Genomic DNA, 19,575 nt, shown 5'->3' with positions numbered 1-19,575 from the left:
TTGGGTGGGGGGTGGGGGAAGGGGAGGTACTACCAACATGCAATATTCTCCAAGAAGCAACAGCACTGATATGATATCTGATAAAAGGCTTTTTTTTCCCTTTTTGTAAACAAGAAATTAATTGAGATAGAGACCATTTACAAGCCAAGGTTTTCACTACGTAGACCTTGGAAAGCCAAGAAGTGAAATTAAACTGTCTTATACAAGTTAGATAATCCTCGCCGGGCAAGGGTGTCAACAATGCCATTGACAAACCTTGGAATATAAATAAAGGACACTTGTTGGATCACCGAAAATAACAAACTTATCCTAATGAAAGAGAGTTAAAAAAGGGTCAATCTCCTAATCTGCTAGATTAAAACAATAATTATAATATAAGTAATTTACAAGATAGAAATTGTAAAACAAAATCAATCCCACTTTTTTTTTTTTTTTTTCAACCTTACTTGTTTTGTAACTTTTTGGATAAATTACTTGTTTTGTAACTTATTTGCTTATCTAATAGATGTAGGCAATTTACCGAAAAGGAATGGGATGGGAAGGAGCCTATCACAATGATGAGAAATATGGGCTACAATATGAACAAGCCCGGATCGAACCAAATTGGAGCCTTATTAGACCGGCTTTGATCGGGGATTCTATGGAACTGATAGAAAAGGAAATCAATAGAAACCAATAGTAAATTGACCGAAAAAGATCATTAGAAAAAATAAATAAGAAATTAGGAGAAATGAACGCTCTTTGATTGTGTAGCCACTGTGCCCAAACAGAAAGGGCTGCAAAATGACACCCCACCGTTGTTTATACCCATATAAACCCCCTCATTGGCCCCGCCTTAGTGGTAAGGGCTACACAATCAGGGAGCGCTTTTATTCCCCAATAACTTGTTATATATTTTTCTCTACCAGTCTAGCATTCCCCACATTCACACAGCTGGGTTTGAAAAGACCTAAATGCCCCTATGCGCACTGAGTATTTTTCACGCTCAGTTGTGTCTTGAGCATGAGAATGCTAGACTGGCAGGATTCCGTTGCCCCTATATATATATATATATATATAGGAGAAAAGAACCATGCCTAGACAAAGCAGGTGCTCAAAAATGACGTTGCTCCCCTTCAGATGCATCCACGCAACCTCCCATTGATCTCCATGCTAGTGCAATGGTAGCACAAGTGAAAAGGCTTCTCTTGCCCATATATATGTATGAAAAACCGAGATTGAACAAATAGCAGCCCAAGGAAAGCCCTATAAGAGCCCATTAAACCAACCCAAAAAATGAATGAACCGATCCTGGCCTGAAACAAATTTCAGCTTAATGGTTTGGTTTCGCCGGTTCGGTATAGCCCATTACCAGCCTAAACCAGTTCAGCCTAACCAAAATCGGACCAAACCGACCGCTTGACAGCCCTAACAAATACTAAAGAAATGTCAAAGGTAAATGAGTTCAAGCTTATCCCTTCTCTTTTATTACTAAATTTCAGCATTACAAGTGAACAGCAAAATAAATCAGATAGAATTACTCTACAAGCAGGCAGTCAGTAATGTTCCATAAGCCAGAAAAAAACCAAAACTTGCAGGGAGTGTCGACAGATTTCCCCCATGTAACTCATGCACAGAGACATTCGCTGTGAAGAGATAATTCCTGCAGAAGGAAATCTATACCATCACGAAATCAAGGTTTCCATCTCACCAATGCATCCGTTATATTTGTGCGAACTCACCACAAGAAGCAAACTGCCCTCCAGCACAGCAATTCCGAGAATTTTTTACATGTAAGCAGCAGCATATATCATGGCATGCAAAACATCGATCACTACAGCCATGACCTCTCTCATCAAAACAAATATTGAAATGCATACCCTGAGAAATTCTGATACCACACAACTAACATGAGCCTCAACATTTCCTTCTGGAATCCAATAAACGCAAGGACTCATCTGATCATTGCCTATTTTTTCAGAGTTCACAGAATTCACACTCTGTTTTCAAGTCATCAGGCAATCTGTTAAGGTGGTATCAGTTTTGGAAAGCACACAGCAACTAGTACAGGTCCTGTCTTCTCAAGCATACCTCCTCAGGAGGTACATATTCCTCATCATGCTTCAGTAGTTCCCCATTCCCACTGCAAAGCCGGGTTGATAATGATGGGGACAAAGGCGTACAGTTACCTACATGAAAGTGAAGCATTTAAGTAGAGGAATCCTAGAAAGTTGAAAATTCAGCAAACCCGTTGCAACTTGCAACATGATAGTGAGACTTGAACATGCTTTAATAAAATAAAAAAATAAATCTGCCACACACCTCTAAAGGAGGGACTCCTCTCATAGTCTTTTGTCACATGCAACAAGATGGTGCCTGAGAGCACTACGATAAAGCCGCATATTTCAGACAAAATGTTCTCCCCACTTTGGCCATCCCAATCCTGAGATAAGTTACCAAATCAATAATGAGAACCCACAAAAGAACATGGATATTTTCTTTTATGTTTCAGTTAGATCATTTTCAGTTTTCTACCTATGTTAAGCCATGCCAGATTTAAAAGCAGTGTACTGACCCGACTGAGCCAGTTTATGCTCTGGATTGGTCGAGGGACTAACCCAACAAAGCTAGCTGGGAAGAAGTTATTTTGATTTATGACTAGAAGAAATGGCATCTCCAAAATGATATACAATCAGTGATTCAATAATACCTTGAACATTATGACACTTGCAAGAATGGTAAGTGATGTGAACATCACATAATATATAGGGGACACAACTGCAGTGTTAAAGGTGTCAAGAGCCTGAAACAATGGGAGTTCAATGAGAGCATTTTAGGTAACCATTTCATAAAATAATATCAATATTCAGTTACCTTTGGTCCTGAATTGAGAAATTAAAGCATTCTTTCATTGGCAAATACTGAATAGATACAAGAGAGAACTCATAAGGCTACAAGATGTCCTCTAATATAACTGCTCTTTTTTTGGCAAATTAAAAATAAAAGCTGTTAATGGGAGAAAATTGATGGGTATTCATAAATCCTAGACGTTAGTATCAAAGAAGCCTATGGCAGCTTTAAGAATTTATGGAGATTCCATGTAAAAGTTGAATCAAAATAATCTTGACATGACAAAATGAAACTATGCAGACTACACACCACAATTCTTCAGACAAGAACATAAAATTTCACACATGTTCTGTTATGTGAAAGGCATGCATCTCATCAACAGTAGTCTTTGTGAAATATAACAGCAGGATCATCCTAGTATAGTATTGGGGGGGGGGGGGGGGGGAGTTGGTTCCAGCCCCAATGGCACTATTTCTGTGACATAGGGGGATGATCTGATCATGGTCCAAGTATCTGAAACAGAATTGATTTTTTTCAAATAGTGTCCAAAACATTTGACTGACAAATTGCAAAATAAGAATGAACCGAAAATTAATCCATCAGTGGAAGAGAATGAGGATTGCATGTCAAGTTACTTGGAGAGAAAACAAATTGCCACAGGACAGAAAATACTGCCATTCCTGGAATGCACCCAAGCACTGTTGGTGCCTGTAACCCGCCCAACCCCCGTCCCCCAAAAAAGGAAGATCAGGAAAGGAGCAAGGAAAACAGAACATTCCCAGGGCCCTGCTATGAAGTTGCAGTGATGTTTTAAGAGAAGACTACAATTCAACTGGAGGAGGCTCAGCCTGTTTTATTAGAATTCTCTTATTTCAACCTGATACAAGAGTGCAGCATCTTGAGGAATTCTCAAGTTCTAGAAAGGAATTCATCATAATAAATAAGCCAAATGAAAATAGGGAAGGTGCAGTAATATGGCCTTCCATCTGCTTAAAAGCATCATGGAATTTCTATCATCCATTACCAAAACCAGAACCTTCAACACCATTAACTCCTCAACGCTTGCCTGTAAAATTGTGAGCCAGTTGTCATGTTGCAGGAGACATCCAAGAAATGTCTAAGACAAGTTTGATAGAGGTTGCAATAATAAAAGTGCAACATATCATTTCAAACAGAAAATCCCCCTTGGCCAGCTAAATGGATGCTTCATTGAGATTAGAGGCTGATGGATCTTCCTTATGAGTCAAATGAATGCCACTCAAGCTATAGCACTTGATTTGGAAACCACAAGGTGGCACAAGGTGGATCACTAGAGATATATAACGAGTTATAGAAATGATTAATAAGCAGGCTGAGCTAGAGAGGAGTCAGCAGGGCATGCCTATGATATTACCAAGTTAATGGGCAGAGTTATAGAAAGAACTTGAAGAAGCTAAGATGCAGATAGGTCTCCACTGACCAGGGGCCTGTAATTCATGAGTCCATTGTTCATACATCATGCAAGAAAAAATGAATAATAAACAGAATGTGATACAAAGCGCCAACTCCTTTTCATGTAGTTACTTCCTAAAGTTTTCCAGATGAAGAACAATGATATGGGAAACAAAAGCATTCCATATAAAACTTCTAGTGATCCGCCATTGATTTGTGAAAGCCATCAGGCCCATCACCAAGTTTCAACCTTCAGTAATTGTTATTCTGGCACTCTCATAATTATTTCTCTTGGACTATGAATCAAATATAAAGTTTAAAGATGAAGAAACCCATATCTTACATAAGTTTTTTCAGATATCTAAACTCAAATTTGCAGAAAACTCTGAGAGTCAAGTTATTCAAAATGAAAAACACTAATGATACTTGCAGGATAAGATTATTCGATCATAAACTACGGTCCATTACTCTGCACAGAAAATGGTGGGTAAAAGAGCAAGGACTTTCGTCACTTCATTATTGTTCTGCCACTGCAACAAAGCTTTCCAATTCCTACTGAACTGAGTATGCCTTAACTTCCAGCATTTCCTGGCATTAAATTAAATGTCTTTGCAAGTCCTTGATGATAGAATTACCACATGAGCATTGAATCTTAACTAATCCATCCCAGAATTTCAAGTTGTCTATGATCTCAACAAACTGAAAGAAACCTGCCATTAAGTCTATGAAATGCCCCTTCAACAAATGTTGGAGTTAATAGGAAGAATATAATTGTAAATACATGTAAAAGGCATGCTTCTGTGTCTGTAATTAAATCTTAAATCTTAATCAGATACTTGAATTCTCAATGTGATTGGAAAACATAGTTCTATCTAACCTATTGCTTTCTAGGAAGAAAGTTTTCTATTAGGAAGTGTGGCACCTGCACTAGCACCCTCGCCAATGAGAGTGCACACTTAGGCACATAGTTTTTAAGGCGGTAAGGCGACGGAGGCGTTTGAGGGTCTTTCAGAGCGCCTTAGCGATAAGGCGGGCATAAGACGTCACCTTATCGACTAAAACGTTCCTGTATAATTTTTTTATAAAACCAATCTATTTGGCTCAAATCCTAGTTAAATCCTATTACTAATATGTTAAATAAATATTAAAGGTTCATATTCATACCAATGTAAGATATTCATTAAGAAAACAAATCAATAAAGTGAACAAACTAAGTTCATCTTCATCAATCATCAATCATCAATCATCAATCATCAATCATCATAAAATATTAACATATAATATAAATACATAATTATGAAACAAAATTATAAATATAAAGAAAAGAAGACATAAAAAATACAAGTATTCATTATACTTATCTCTATGATGCCAAAATGAGTGCCTAAGCCCTAAGGTCATCCACTATATTTCTACTCCTGTCAAAGAAGAATGAAGCTCACCGCTGCTGGAGCAAACTCACAGCTACCGGAGCAAAATGGTCGCCTGGATCAATGGTTCTTCCTTGTTCCTTGATTCCTTCTCAAAGCCCTTTCTTAAAACCCTTGACAAAATCCAAACCTTGTTTGTGAATCGTGTTTTTGTTTTGTTTGTTTTGGTTATTTTTGGTGGAGTAAAGCTAATCCCATACATCTCAAGTGTTAACAAAATCATACACCTACCAACAAAAAAATCTATATTTGGAATCTTCATCAAGTAATTTTAAATTGTGTTAAAAAAAAAAAAAACCATAACGCGCCACTTCACATAAGGTGGAGCACTGCCTTACCATCTCTAGACCGCATCAATGCCTTAAAAACTATGCTTAGGCATCAACCAGGAGGGCACAGTGGTCACCCCTGTGTCTGGGCGCAGAGGCCCACTCCCAGAAATAAAAAACGTCCCCTGCATTCTACTTGTGTTTTAACTTTTACCTAGACCGTTCCAAATGGAGGTTATAGGTCCTCAACACTAGTCTTTTATAATACACAACTTCAAATCATGAGCATTTGAGCTTCCTGGTAAAATCCAATGTGAGCAATGTCAATGAAGGGAATAATGGAACACTACGAGGCAGCGGAAGAAGGTAGAAAATGAAAATTACCTGGCAGTCTATGGGATGCAAGAAAGAAGCCCCAGCTCACTGTAGGAAAAAATTGTGGCGGAGAATAACACCTTAAGATGTAGCTGACACACTGAGCATATTTGCACAATTGTTATCAGTAAAAACTGTCGCTTACAGCTTATTAACTAATGTAAAATCCATGGTCACCCACAAGGGAAAAAGCTTCAAAACTTGGATCCCAAGCTACGCTGTCAAAAAGAGGTCAACAAGTATTTTTTTTTTTTGGATGAATAAAGGTCAACAAGTATTGATACCCTATCAGGAGAGACACCTGTTATAGAAAATGTTAATTTTCTATGGATGATAAAACTACCAACACCACTATGTGAAAACCTATCTCTTCGTACAGTTTTCAGAAAATGGTATATCTGAAATTTAAATTAAACAAAAAAGGGCCTTAACCCAGTGCCGGTCTTGCAAATACAGGGACCTGGGATGGGTGAGTTTGGAGAGAATCCTAACCTTTGGCATTTTTACTTTTATGCAAAGTGCCCGCTCTCAAGATTAGAACCTGGGCATTTGTCCAGGCAGCCCACAGCTTTTATCATTGCTCCAAGTAATGGTCCTTGAAATTTAAATTAAACAGAAAAAAGGGAAAATTTTACAGGATCAAGAAGGCTATGCATTTCAGGGCCCTGGAAATTTAAATTAAACAGCGAAAGGAAAAACTTTTACAGGATCAAGAAGGCTATGTATTGCTTGAAATCTGTTGGGAGTTTATTCCCACATCGACTATTAATTAGCCTACAGCCCCCCCTTATACACCTTGGAGTCCCTCCACCTACCAGTTCAAATTTTTGTGATGGAAACTTCATAAAATCAAAGACATGATTCAGATCTATCTTTCTCCTATTCTTCTCACATTTTAATCAGTAACTAAAATATATTGTGAAAGAAATGTCAATGAGACTAGGGAAATAAGTACCCAGTACCTAGTTCTTACCCTTTACCATGGAAAGCATTGCACTTCAGGTTTGACAGACCAGGACAGAGACAAAGTATGTATTTTCACAGTATTACTCATCATAAGTTTCTGTAAAAGGTGGAGAATATTTAACAATGGAGGAGATGCAAGGTCCTCGGATATCAAATGCCAGAAAGAGTAAGAATTGTTTGGGAACGCTTAAAGTAAAAAATCTTGCTATGCTAAAGGCAATTTCCAGGAAATGGTTGCTCATCTGGACAGAAAGGATGCATTAAGTCCAGGATTTACTGTTAAAAAGATGTCAAACAACAAAAATGGACAAACCTAATGAACATTGTCCATAGTTTTAACATCCATCAGAGACAGTTTCTTTACTAATTTCAAGTGGAAATGATAGTTAGCAAACTAATTGAATTTGCCCGAATCAAGTAAGACTTGGTATAATCCTTCAATTTGTTAGCATGTTTTGCCCATGCATTCACTAAAAAGGGTGTACCAAGTGCATGAGGCTCCCGCTACTGCAGGTTCTGGGGAGGGGCATATGTACGCAGCCATACCCCCACTTTTTGTAGAGAGGCTGTTTCCTTCTTCACGCATGCACTGTGAACTCTTAATCTAGAAACAGTATAGGATCTTGATGCATTAAGAATCCTCAGAGGTTGATGTGAAAGAGAATTTGACATCAAGTGTCTCTTCAACCTAATTCTAATGTCCACTACTGATCCATTTCATCTGCACTATTGGTAAAGGGGACCTTTAAATAGAGGTTGTAATACTTACATAGATCAATCATTCATGCAACTACAAGTCCATTTGGCCAAGGACCTCATGTCAAGGATAGGACCCATGGCCAGTGTTCAGTGAGCATATAGTTTACCAGCCACTCAGCTATCAACACCTCTAATGGAGGATTTTGTGAGGGGAGAAAAGAAATTGACAAGAAGTGTAGCGTTGCTAGAAAGTAGCTACCACAAAAATGAACACCCTGTATCTACAATTTGTCGATTAAATTGAAAATGCATTCAATAGGCAAAAGGACAAATTGTGTTACCATTTTTCTTCCGCTTACAGAACATTTCTTGGAGACGGAACTAAAATATTTGACATATTTTCCAAGTCCAGAGATAGAACATGAGAAGATACTTTCTAATGATGGATCATGATATCACTGTTACATCCCAGATGGAGGGTGCATGATTTCCATCACCTATATGGCAGTCACACTGGGCTATCACCTATATGGGACCCATTCACTTTGTAGTGGGTGCTAGTCCTCAGCAAAAGACAAATGTTCTAGAACTTTGGAGCCCAAACCAGTATAGTTCGGCTGCGTCAGACCTAATATATTTTCTTATGATAATTAGAGGGGGAAAAAAAAAAAGAATTTTGAAGGAATTATTCAGCTAGATTACAGAACAGGCACCTATCTTACTTCATCATAAAATTATGCATGATAAGGCTACAAACGACGAAACAGAATCAAAACAACAACAACAACAACAACAAACTCATCCTTATCCCAACTTAATGGGGTCGGCTCATGCAACAGATTCATTTATGCAATTTCTCATGTTAAGTACTCATACCACTGAAGGTGCATGTCGTGGACTAGGCCTACGACTGAAACCCACACTATTTACTCCTCTCTCAAAACATGGTACACTTTAATTATAGCCCCTAGATGGAATTAACCAGTTGATTCTTAAATTTGCAGAATAACAGGCTGCACCATTTCTAAGCATAAGGACCAGAAAATAACAACAGTAACCCACCACTAACCTTGTTAAGATAATTCATTTGAGTGATGACACATGTAAGCACCACCAACATAAAAAACCACGTCTCTGGGTAGATTAATTGATTCACACCCTCAAACGTTAATTTCAGGGAAGTCCCAAGGGCTTTAACACTCATCACCTGCACGGTAAACAACGCAGAATTCAACTCAACTCAACTAAGCCTGTTTTTTCATTCAGTTCTGTTTAAAGCTAGTAAACAATGCTCTAAGAATAAATAATACAAGCACTGTGTACATTCTAGTACTTTAAACTCCAATTTATAAGATAGCTACAACCCTTAGAAAAATTAAATATTGCTTGTAGGGAAAAGGAAACAAAAAGGGTTTCTACAACCCTTTGAGAAGTGAAGTTCAAGAAGGGAAAAGAACAAAGAGAAAAAAGAGCCAAAAAAAAAAACCCAAAAGAAGTCTTTTTTCATGAGAGTATGACACATTTCAACTGGAGAAAATTAATCAGGGACTCGGTTGTGATCTTTAAAAATAGCAAGAATCAACCAAATCATAGATTGATGAGTCACAAGGATTCTTCTAAAACCGATGGCAATTTGAATAGAGGATTCATTGTCTTTGAAGGTGTGATTTAACAACAGCAATTTCATCAAAACTATGTTTCTAAGAAAATTTGGAGGCAGCTCCTTCTTTATCTTCTTCTTCTTTTTTTCTTTTTCTTGGGGGTTGGGAGGGAGGAGGGAGGACAAAGTTGTCTAATCTTAGTTAGGAGAAACTAGAAAAATAGGAGTAAGTGAAATAATTTACCGAAAGGGAGCCCATCAAAGAACAAATGCCTGTAAAAACTAGCACATTTGTATGCCCATATAGTGGCACGAAATGGAAGACTAGAATGAAAACCAACACAATGACTGATGCCACATAAAGTAGAAAAGCTGAAACATGAAAACAAATGTTATTTTTTCAACAATATATCAAAGAAGAATGAAGAAATTGACAAGAAAGTGATCATCTCTCACATGTTTGTGTTGCCAAATTCCATATTTCCTGAACAGAAGTGATTGCACGCTCCTGGGGTGCATGGATGACAATTATGACTGAACCAGAAATGCACATTACACAGCCCAAGATCCCCAATTTGTGTAACTTTTCCTTCAATAAAAAGTGAGCCAACACAGCACTACACCATCCCATCCAGTAAATCACAGAATATTACTATCAATAATATGCTCTAAAATTGTACAATGAAAATATTAAGTAAACCCTGTAAGAATTTCAACACAAGAAGAAGAGTAATTTACCTGACAATAATACTTAAGGCACCAAGAGGGGTAACAAGAACTGCTGGGGCAAATGCATATGCCACAAAATTTGCGACCTCTCCCACGATCACTAAAGCAGATAATACCATACAACAAGTGAGAGACCAGGATGATGTTATAGACAGTCAGTGAGACCAAAGCCCATGTTGAACGACAATTTGTTCTCTTGAGTATTGAATACTCCAGTCAATGAAGAATACAAATGAGACCCACAAATTGGACTCAAAGAGAAAATTCTTTAAGCGACTGAAAGAAGACCCAGATATAAATTTGGGGGTTTTTCATCTCTAAATTAAATTATCCTGATTCTGAATCTAGCTAGACTAAGAGAAACTAAATTTTCAAACTCAAAGTTTGAACAAATTAAAACCGATACAAAGACGGCATCGTTAACCAAAAAAGGAATCCAAATCTGATAATAAGCATCAGAGAACTGTTATCCCATAAACTTACTTGTGATCATCCCTGCCCACCACAGAGGTTCCAACAGATAAGAAAACCCACCAACTCCTACGAAAACAACACAACCAAAGAAACCCACCAAGGGAAAATCAGAAAAATCCAGAGAATAAATTCTAAAATTTAATCCAAAATAGAACCAAATCTCACCAGCTCGGACACCAGAAGCAGCAGCTGCTCGTCTCAGACCTTTCTTCTTAATTATAAAGCTTGCCCCTATAAACGCACTAGAACTAAGAGCCAAAAGAAATCCAACCATATTGTCTTTAGAGAAACCCATCTCTAATTTTCTTTCATTCTTCGCCTTTTTCTCTTCATCGAAATTCCTGTGAAAAGCTTCAGATTATTGGTGTCTTCCTATCATAGTCGCATTAATCATTACAAAAGATCAATAACAATAAAATGTAAATCATATAATAAATTTCATATTAAATTTCCTTACTTTAAAAATACTATGGCCCACCATTCGACAACAAACAACATGAGAATTGGATCACAAAAACAAGTGAAGTTTTGCAGGTTAGATTTGTTTTTTCTTCCTTTTCCTCTTTATTAATTTTGATTTCTTGTTTTTATTGTAAAGAGGGTGAGAGGCAGATAGCTGAGGGAAGAATCCGATGCTTTACCTAAATAATTAAAAGTAATAAATAAAAAGGATGCCCAAGGGCCAATAGGAAAAAGGGGAATGGCCCAACGACCATAGGCTTCTGCTGTCTTGCGCCGGAGACCCTTGTTTTGTGGGGCAAGGGAAGGAATGTTCTTACACCATTTCGAGAGATCGAGAGAGAGAGAGAGAGAGAGAGAGAGAGAGAGAGAGTTAAGTATACCGCTTGTGTCAGCTAAAATAGTGGATAATTCTAATGGACGCATTTGATGGCGTATTATTGAGGAAAGATATAAGAGTCATTTTAGACAGAGGAAGAGAAAAATAGACACAATGGTGCTAATATATGGTATATCGGTGGCATATACCTAACTTTTTTCTTTTAAATAATTATTACAATTATCTATTTTGGAAAAAAGTTGGCACGTTAGCAGTGTGTTCAGCATGTGTTTGTCTTTCTTCCCCTTCTTAGTGAAAAAAATTCCTATCATCCTTTGTTGCCCTCTCTCCCATGCGTCTCCTACCAAATTGTCAGCCTGGTGCAAAAAACACTTAGGTTGTGCAAGGTATGGAAAGACTGTGTTATCCCCCTTGACGTGTGCTAAATATTTTCTCTTGTGCCTTTCCATTGGCCCGTTAATTTAGTGTCCCTTACAGTAAATCAACAAATGTTCTCTTGATCTTACCCATATTTTATAGCAAAAATGTTAATTTCCAACAACAATACTGTTGAAAGTTTCTAATACAAACTAATATTTTCTATCATGTGAAGTGCTTAGTTGTTCATTAATACTAGACATATTTGTATCATACAAAGTGATTGTTTGCTCTTTAATAAATTGTAATTTAATCTAATCAAATTTAGTGTTTTATCTCAAGTTTGCATGGAGAATTGTTTTTATAGATGTCTTTTAAATAGAATTAAATTTCCAGACTTCTTTTAAAACATTTGACCTACAAGAAAGTCATAGTGGATTGCAAATTAGCCTATGACTAGATTCTGACATAGACATATATACTATACTTATGTAATTTGAGCACTTAACATGTCCCCGTTTATCCAATATGTATTGAAGATTGAGTTACTTGTCTCATTACTCAATGCATGCTAGCATCTCCATGTGTTTATCTCTATTCTCTCATAATAAATAGTAGATATATTATTCATAAAAAGGAGAAGAGAGACAGACACAAGAAAGATATTATTCTATACAACACAGTCTCCCATATATTATTTATGTAGAAAGGATTGGGTTCAAATTGTCTGTAGTGAGCAGTGAAGTACAGTGAGCATCCAACAACTGAGAGCATCCGGTTACACGGCCCGAGGAGCTTCTAGCCAACCACGGCTCACTGCATCGATGCAGTGGCTACAGATAATTTTCACACGCCACTAGAACGTTAACCCCATGAGCCAAATTGATTCCGAAGGAAGCTTTACCTACTTGCCGACATACCAATTCCCTCACCAGAAAAATAGATATATGAATGCCCTGAAACGCAAATCTATACTAGGTCAGGCCAGTAATTCATGAAAAGAAAAATAGGGGAAACCTAACACCTTATGTTACTATTTGAGAAATGAGGGACTACATTGCAATATCATATGTGAACTATCCTTCCTTTTAAGGGATTGCCATATAAAGGGTTAGCCTCTATCTGCCTGATCAATGTTTCCTTGCACTAAGTTCTTCCCTATTTACTATTAAGTTGCCTTCACCTCCCAAAGTCTATTAAATGAAGATAGAGAGGACATCAATCACTTTAGCATTCCACAAATAATTTCACCAGCAAACAAGGGTTATATTCTAGAATAAGAAATTCTACAAGCTAATTCTGATATAATTGTATGTCCTACTGCTTTGTAACAAAAATATATTTAAGGGGAAATGTTCTGTTCGGGCACCCCTACGCTAATGCCTTGGCCAATGAAAGTGCACGTTTGGGCATCGATTAGGAGAAGTATTGTGAACATTTTGCACCCCCTATATCTAGGTGCAGGGGTGCACTCCCCAGTAGAAAACATGTCCCTTATATTTAATTGCAAATTTATTAAATTTACAATTAAGTAATTTTAGTCTTAAAATTTGTTCCCCTCTTCTTGCTGACTTGTGCAGTGTTTGTTCTCAGAAGTCAACATGCCTTGTAATGTTACAAAGTGGAGCTTTAATGAATATCTCTCATCCACAAATTTTGGATTTGGCTTCTCTCCAATTCTTAACCACCCAATTATTGTCCAACGCCCTCTATAAGCGCGACGCATGCATATTTCAAAAATCCAGCAGTTTGTGGAAGTTTGTAGAATTCAAACCCATTTTAATTGAACGAGATTCTCTCAGGTGCACCAGCCCATCCAATGCATATCGAATGGTTGGGAGCCACTTGAAATGCGTGCCCTGTTGCTGCCAGCTGTCCGATGTACACTAGAGGGGCTAATGCATTGGAGAGGATCTGGGTCCCATGTTAACCCCTCAAATACCTCTCTACCCCGACAACCGTTGGATTTTAAAATGTACAGGTGTCACGCGCACAAAGAGAATTGGGCGATTAAGAATTAGAGAGGAGCCGGATCTCTTTCAAACCACTGAACATAAAGTGTAGAAAACAAATACAGAAACACCTGAAAACAATTAAGCAAAAGCATATCTTAGAGAAATAAAAATCTAACATCAAAGTCTGATTTTTCTAGGAAGCTAGTTGCCATACGGATAAGACACTAGTTCATAGAGCTCAAGAAGGAAATGTTGTATTCTTATTTTGAGATATTTGAGTGTTTTGCAGTTGCCTTATCATGTACTCTTGATCGTCTCTTAACCCATCTATGTCAATCAACACATCAGAACATCTCCCCTTTGGATAGATAGTGTGATGGAAAAGAGTTGAACTCAAGGCAATCTATTTCCTTAGTAATGGTCCATGACTCCATTGTCAACCGTAGAAAATTATGTATCAGAATATTGAGAGAGTAAACTTCAGTGTTGCCTTCTTGGTAGGAGAATTTTCAGTCAATCACTTGCATAAAATTTTCCCGATACGTGTAACAAAGATTGTTAGAAAAATTGACCGGTTGAGTTGTATCACTTGACACTGTCCTTAAGTCCATAGATATCCCCTTTGGTGCAATCGAGAATATTGCAAATTGGCCTCCAAGATACAACCCAATGGCTCCCCCAGTAACTGTGCACTCGACTATTAAACCCCTTCGAATGCTACAAGGACATATGAAATCCAACAAAACTCAAGAAAAGAAAAACTTGACAACACACTTGGATGTCTCAAGTGATTTGTTTCGTATCTTGCAAATTTTAGTCTCATATCTATTTATAAGACAGTTGAGATGAAGAGTAAAAGAAAGGAAATAAAGAGCTTTAAAACCAAAAGGAAGAAATGAGCCTTAAAGAGGAGACATTAAAGATCTCCCAAAAATGAAGAATGCTACCTCAAAAAGCTTCTATGTGGAGACATATAAAGTGTTTCAAGAATTGAAGAAAAAAATTATTATAAGGAGCTTTTAAAAAGAAAATGTGTACTAGCAACTGTAGAGATTTATAACCACTATATGGAGTAACTTAAAGAATCTTCAAAACTGAATAACGTACGTAATGCTTCTAGCTTCAAAAATGGGCCACAATAAATAAACTAGCCACTTAAGAAACAATTAAGGGAGAGGTAAGGCAAATATTTTGAATTTTAATTTGTTCTAAAAACCTTGTTTTAAAACCAACATCAACTGTGTTTCTCTAAGGTTAATTTTCTCAAATTTAGTTGATGTGTGTGACATTGGCCAACGATGTCATCGAGCCGGGAATCTATTATTTTCCATTGCTTTATTTTAGTTTACGGATTTGATTCTTTTTTGGTCGGGCTCGCTCCGGCCTATTGGGCTTGACCAATTTCTCTCCTTGCATTTGACTGACTACTTAACTAATTGGGCTTACATTGGGCAAACATGGTATTGTTTATTGTTGTTCGGTCGGCTTTGAGCTTCAATTGGACTAAATAGAGTCTATACGGTTTACTCGATCATTTAACTCTGAATAGGCCGTGCCAAAATTTGCTCCCTAAAATAGGGCCATAAGGAAATACCAATAAAATAAAATGGATCTTATTTTTTATTTTGGGGACATCGAATTACCACTCTCTATTAAAAATTGGATATTTAAAAATGTTATATTAAGCTAGTTTTTATGGTTTGGGACTTCGTGGGTAATATAGGTATATCAAATAATTGAGTTAAAAGTGGTTGAGCTTTGGCAGCCGTGTAATCGGTTGGTTTCGATTAAGAGCAATGATAATTGGACAAAGCTTAAACTCAATGCATATGTAGAGGTGTGTGTCGAGAGTCAATCCAATGGTTGGGACCATCACCGTCCTTCATAGCTCGCCGTAGATCTTCACTGTCGCTCATTGTCTCCCCCGCTTGTGCAGATTTGACACCCCCACCTGATCGAACCAAAACAATTTTTTTTTTGGTAATAACCCAAACAAATTATTCTGTTGAACGGTTAGAGGGTTTGTTATAGTTTTAGCTATTTCCTATTCCTATTTGCCAGCAAAAAATAGACTTATTTGAGATAAAGGTAAGAACAAGTATAAATGTAGATTTTTCTTCACTAAAGGTTTCGTTGTTTGCCAGCAAAACCTGTCAACAAATGGTGTAGTCTGTGAAACAGTGTGGCGTTTCAGGTGCCCTGAAGATTCAGGGCTAATGCCTGATCGCTTGAATCCTTGAACATTACAGAGAGTTTTGAGGGAGGGAGGGAGTATGAGGAGCTCATCGGAGGATTTCTCTGTGGTGGTGCTAGCTTCAGATCTTGGTGTCGACACTCGACCGTTCTTATTAGCATCTTCAGAGGGAAAAGAGAACTGGAATGACTTCTCTGCTTACCTTTCCGACGAAGACTTCTCCGACCTCGACGCTTTGCAGATCTTCCGTGTCGAAGGTACTGATAACAATGGCAATCGTATCTTCCGCATCATCGGCAAGTACTTCCCAGGTCCCTATTTCTCTCTGTGCCTGTATTTATTCTTCGTATTTCATCTCTCTTGTTCCTTCTAATTTACATTTAGGCTGTGTTTGTTATGCATTGCTATTCTCACAACGAAGAATGTGTTCTTAGTGGAAAATAAGGATATTGTTTGAATACACGCTTAGTTAAAAATGCATTCTTGGTTTTAGAATGCTCATGCATTTCATCAAACAACTCATGGGCGAAAACCCTGTGCATCATCCCAGCCATTGCAATCGCTCACAGCACCCATCGAATTCAGCAATGCGCCCACACCCATCCTTTTCAAACCCACTTCCACCGCCTTGAATCCCCTGCACCTGAACCTGGAAGAGGCTTATTCTCTCTTCTGTCAGACACTGAATTCATAACAAGCCGGTCCAATCTTACAGGACTGGATGTGAAGTTCCAGAAGAAATGTTGCGCTGGAATTTTTGTTTTGTAAGCATAGACCATGAGGTAGAAAAAAAATATAGTGGTAGCCTTGAAAATTCTAGGAGAAGGAGAAATACAGGACGTTGCAGCTACCATTTGAAGTCCAGAAGGTGCACTTGCTGCCATCTCCAATAGGAGAGAGAGAGAGAGAGAGGTGCTCACGCAACTGAAGGTCAGGCTACAGAGTAAGAACATGGAATGGGTTGAAATCCCATTCCAGAATGGGCTTCATTCTTGTATGCATCCCTGGATTTGACAACAAGAATGTAAACCAAACAACACTTTTTTCATTTTAGAATGCGTTCTTGACCCAGAATGCATACCATAACCTAATTAGTGTTCAATAGATTTAGGAGATATTCTGTGTGTGCTTACTTGGGTAATTTTTCTGTTGTTGTGAGTCCTCATGCTTCAAGTAAAACTCCTACTTTGTTTACCTTATCGATTGTAGATGGAAGAGAAGATGGATGCCAGACTTGTTTGTTTTTCTGCTAATTTCATTTTTATTGGAACTTGTCAGCTAAAATTTTTTTTTTTTTTTGGGGGGTGGGGGGTGTGCTTTAGAAGAAAATTTGTGTATAAATGCAACACTCTGATGAAATTAATTTCTGGGGAACAATGATTGCTTTTTGTGAGATAATAACAGATTTTCTACCAATGTTGATGAAATTAATTTTCTACGCGTTGAATTTTGTCACAGCTAAATTTGTAAGAAAATGATTGCTTTAGCAGAAATTTGGGGTTTAATGAAACACACAGATGGAAAGTTTTCATGTGGATCGAACTCTTCACTTGGATTTAAAAAAAAAAAATTGTAATAAATGGAACACCTAGATGATGTTACTTGCTTATTTCATGATCTCCAGCTCCAGTAGTTAGTGGGGAGCGGGTCAAGAAGTATATCTTCCATAAGCTATCCATAGAGTTGCCAGAAGGGCCATTTTGTATTGTTTACATGCACAGCACCGTACAGAAGGAAGATAACTCTCCTGGAATGGCTGTCTTGAGGTGGATATATGAAGATCTTCCTTCCAGCTACAAGGAAAGGCTCCGTGTTGTGTACTTCTTGCACCCTGGTCTTCGGTCAAGGTTCATTTTAGCAACTCTTGGCAGATTCTTTTTAAGTAAAGGGTGAGTGTTGGCTTGATATAAGTAGCAGTTAATATTCACAAAATCTAATTTGATGATTACTGTTGGGGTATTACTCTTTTGGGGTATTCAATTACATTTTGGCTGAAACACATTCTCTGTTGTTTACTTGTAGCTTATACTGGAAGATCAAGTACGTTAGCCGCCTCCAATATCTTTGGGAGGATATAAAGAAAGGAGAGATTGAGATTCCTGATTTCGTGAGAGGTCATGATGATATTCTTGAGCATAGACCACTTACAGATTATGGGATAGAGCCGGCTCTTCTCCATCTAACTGAGGTTCGACCAATGGGTTACTCGTTCGGAAGGTATGAAGGGAGATGGCAATCTCGGGAGTATTTGTCCTAGAGCCGTTATTTTTTAGAGGCTAAAAATTGTACATAAGTCCTAAATTCTGAATGTTATAGTTGAGGGAGTCCTTTAAGTAAGAAAAAAAATCCTCTTGTAATATGTAAAGATGTGGCAACCTTTTTCAGGTTCTTCCAATGAAGTGTAATATTTGCAGAAATGGAGGGTTATATAATTCTTTACTCCTTTATCTGGTAAATATTCAATTCAATTATCCTTCTTGTCTTGCCTTGCTTTACAGGTTGCTTGGGCTTCTTGTGACTAAAACCTCCCCTAACTCCCACCCTTTTTCTTTTTTCCTTTCCTGACTCTTTTTTAAATTTGAATCGTGGGTGGTTCTAATGATGTTCGACAGAAATATAAACCTTTTTTTTTTTTTTTTTTTTTTGCAGTGTCATGGTCTACTCTAATTCTTTAGTAACTAATAATTTGCTGAAAAATATGAACTATTTGTGAAATAGCAGAATTTTCCCCTTCAATCTTGGCTTTGTTATGTGGTTTATCTTGTAAAATTTGCTAAGAGTCCTTTTCCCACTATTATTCATCATGATTTTAATATCCTTATTGTCATGTTTTATGGAATATGGTTATTGATTAAAATCTTGAATCTCATTCTTTTGAAGGCAATATGTTTGTCTTGAGTCTCTCAGCGGAACTTGTTGGTCTTTCTCATTGTGTAACCATATGTATTTTCATAAAATAAACATCCTCTCTATTTGAGCCTGATACAACAACAACAACAATAAACAACAAACTAAGTCCTATCCCAACTTAATAAGGTCGACTACATGAATCCAAACATATTAATAATGAAACATGACAAAGGAAAGATGAAAAATGAGAGGTGAAAGATGAAAGTGTTGGCTGGATTAATAAACCGGGTTTGATGGACATACGTATCCAACAAAAAGTAGCAAAGTGAGAGAAAAGAAGACAAACCCCAACAAGGCTGGGGAATCTTAGCTAAATAACTCACAAATAGCCTATCAATTTCTTCTTAATCTCCTCTCTCTTCTATTGTGAGCATAGTGCAGGATATTATGTCTCTCAAGGAACATTTTTCCTTTATTTCTAGTAGAAATTGTAATGGAATAACCCACTCTCTGTCTAAATGGGTTCTTTCCTTCCCTTTGAGGGTTTTGGCTCCCATGTTCCGGGTGAGATTTTGAACTTTGTATTGTCTAATTGACCCTTTTTTGAATAGAATTCTT

General features: G+C 37.4%; 2 protein-coding genes across 8 annotated transcripts; one reads left to right on the top strand and one right to left on the bottom strand.

The window, feature by feature from the left end:
- Window positions 1-1,439: 1,439 nt before the first annotated feature.
- On the bottom strand, window positions 1,440-11,564 carry LOC122065816 (probable magnesium transporter NIPA3). 6 transcript variants are annotated; one of them, XM_042629671.1, is made up of 10 exons: window positions 11,444-11,564; window positions 10,968-11,143; window positions 10,812-10,868; window positions 10,338-10,428; window positions 10,056-10,216; window positions 9,844-9,971; window positions 9,069-9,206; window positions 2,690-2,782; window positions 2,302-2,422; window positions 1,440-2,168 (listed from the first exon to the last, which is right to left on the bottom strand). In XM_042629671.1, the coding sequence occupies exons 2-10, from the start codon at window positions 11,095-11,097 to the stop codon at window positions 2,041-2,043; spliced, it is 1,047 nt and encodes a 348-aa protein (XP_042485605.1). In that variant the 5' UTR covers window positions 11,098-11,143; window positions 11,444-11,564; the 3' UTR covers window positions 1,440-2,040. The 6 variants fall into 6 exon arrangements, 5 of the variants coding, with proteins under 5 accessions (XP_042485605.1, XP_042485602.1, XP_042485604.1 ...); XM_042629668.1 differs by lacking the exon at window positions 11,444-11,564 and adding an exon at window positions 11,260-11,415; XM_042629670.1 differs by lacking the exon at window positions 11,444-11,564 and adding an exon at window positions 11,260-11,356 and having other exon boundaries at window positions 10,968-11,174.
- A 4,352-nt stretch (window positions 11,565-15,916) lies between these two features.
- LOC122065813 (ganglioside-induced differentiation-associated protein 2-like) lies at window positions 15,917-18,563 on the top strand. Of its 2 annotated transcripts, none has more exons than XM_042629664.1 (3): window positions 15,917-16,403; window positions 17,732-17,996; window positions 18,130-18,563. In XM_042629664.1, the coding sequence occupies exons 1-3, from the start codon at window positions 16,187-16,189 to the stop codon at window positions 18,362-18,364; spliced, it is 717 nt and encodes a 238-aa protein (XP_042485598.1). In that variant the 5' UTR covers window positions 15,917-16,186; the 3' UTR covers window positions 18,365-18,563. The 2 variants fall into 2 exon arrangements, with proteins under 2 accessions (XP_042485598.1, XP_042485597.1); XM_042629663.1 differs by having other exon boundaries at window positions 15,927-16,418.
- The last annotated feature ends 1,012 nt before the right edge of the window (window positions 18,564-19,575 follow it).

The sequence above is a fragment of the Macadamia integrifolia genome, unplaced genomic scaffold (assembly GCF_013358625.1).
Source record: "Macadamia integrifolia cultivar HAES 741 unplaced genomic scaffold, SCU_Mint_v3 scaffold2125, whole genome shotgun sequence".
Lineage (NCBI taxonomy): Eukaryota > Viridiplantae > Streptophyta > Magnoliopsida > Proteales > Proteaceae > Macadamia > Macadamia integrifolia.
This window is presented reverse-complemented; position numbering and strand designations above follow the sequence as displayed.

Coding starts and splice junctions, on each gene's coding strand:
- LOC122065813 (XM_042629663.1), top strand. CDS start 16,187: ATGAGGAGCTCATCGGAGGATTTCTCTGTGGTGGTGCTAGCTTCAGAT. Junction 16,419..17,731: donor CATCGGCAAGTACTTCCCAG/GTCCCTATTTCT, acceptor CATGATCTCCAG/CTCCAGTAGTTAGTGGGGAG. Junction 17,997..18,129: donor AGATTCTTTTTAAGTAAAGG/GTGAGTGTTGGC, acceptor GTTTACTTGTAG/CTTATACTGGAAGATCAAGT.
- LOC122065816 (XM_042629668.1), bottom strand. CDS start 11,300: ATGTTGTTTGTTGTCGAATGGTGGGCCATAGTATTTTTAAA. Junction 11,144..11,259: donor TGGGCCATAGTATTTTTAAA/GTAAGGAAATTT, acceptor AGCTTTTCACAG/GAATTTCGATGAAGAGAAAA. Junction 2,169..2,301: donor GAGGAGTCCCTCCTTTAGAG/GTGTGTGGCAGA, acceptor ACTTTCATGTAG/GTAACTGTACGCCTTTGTCC.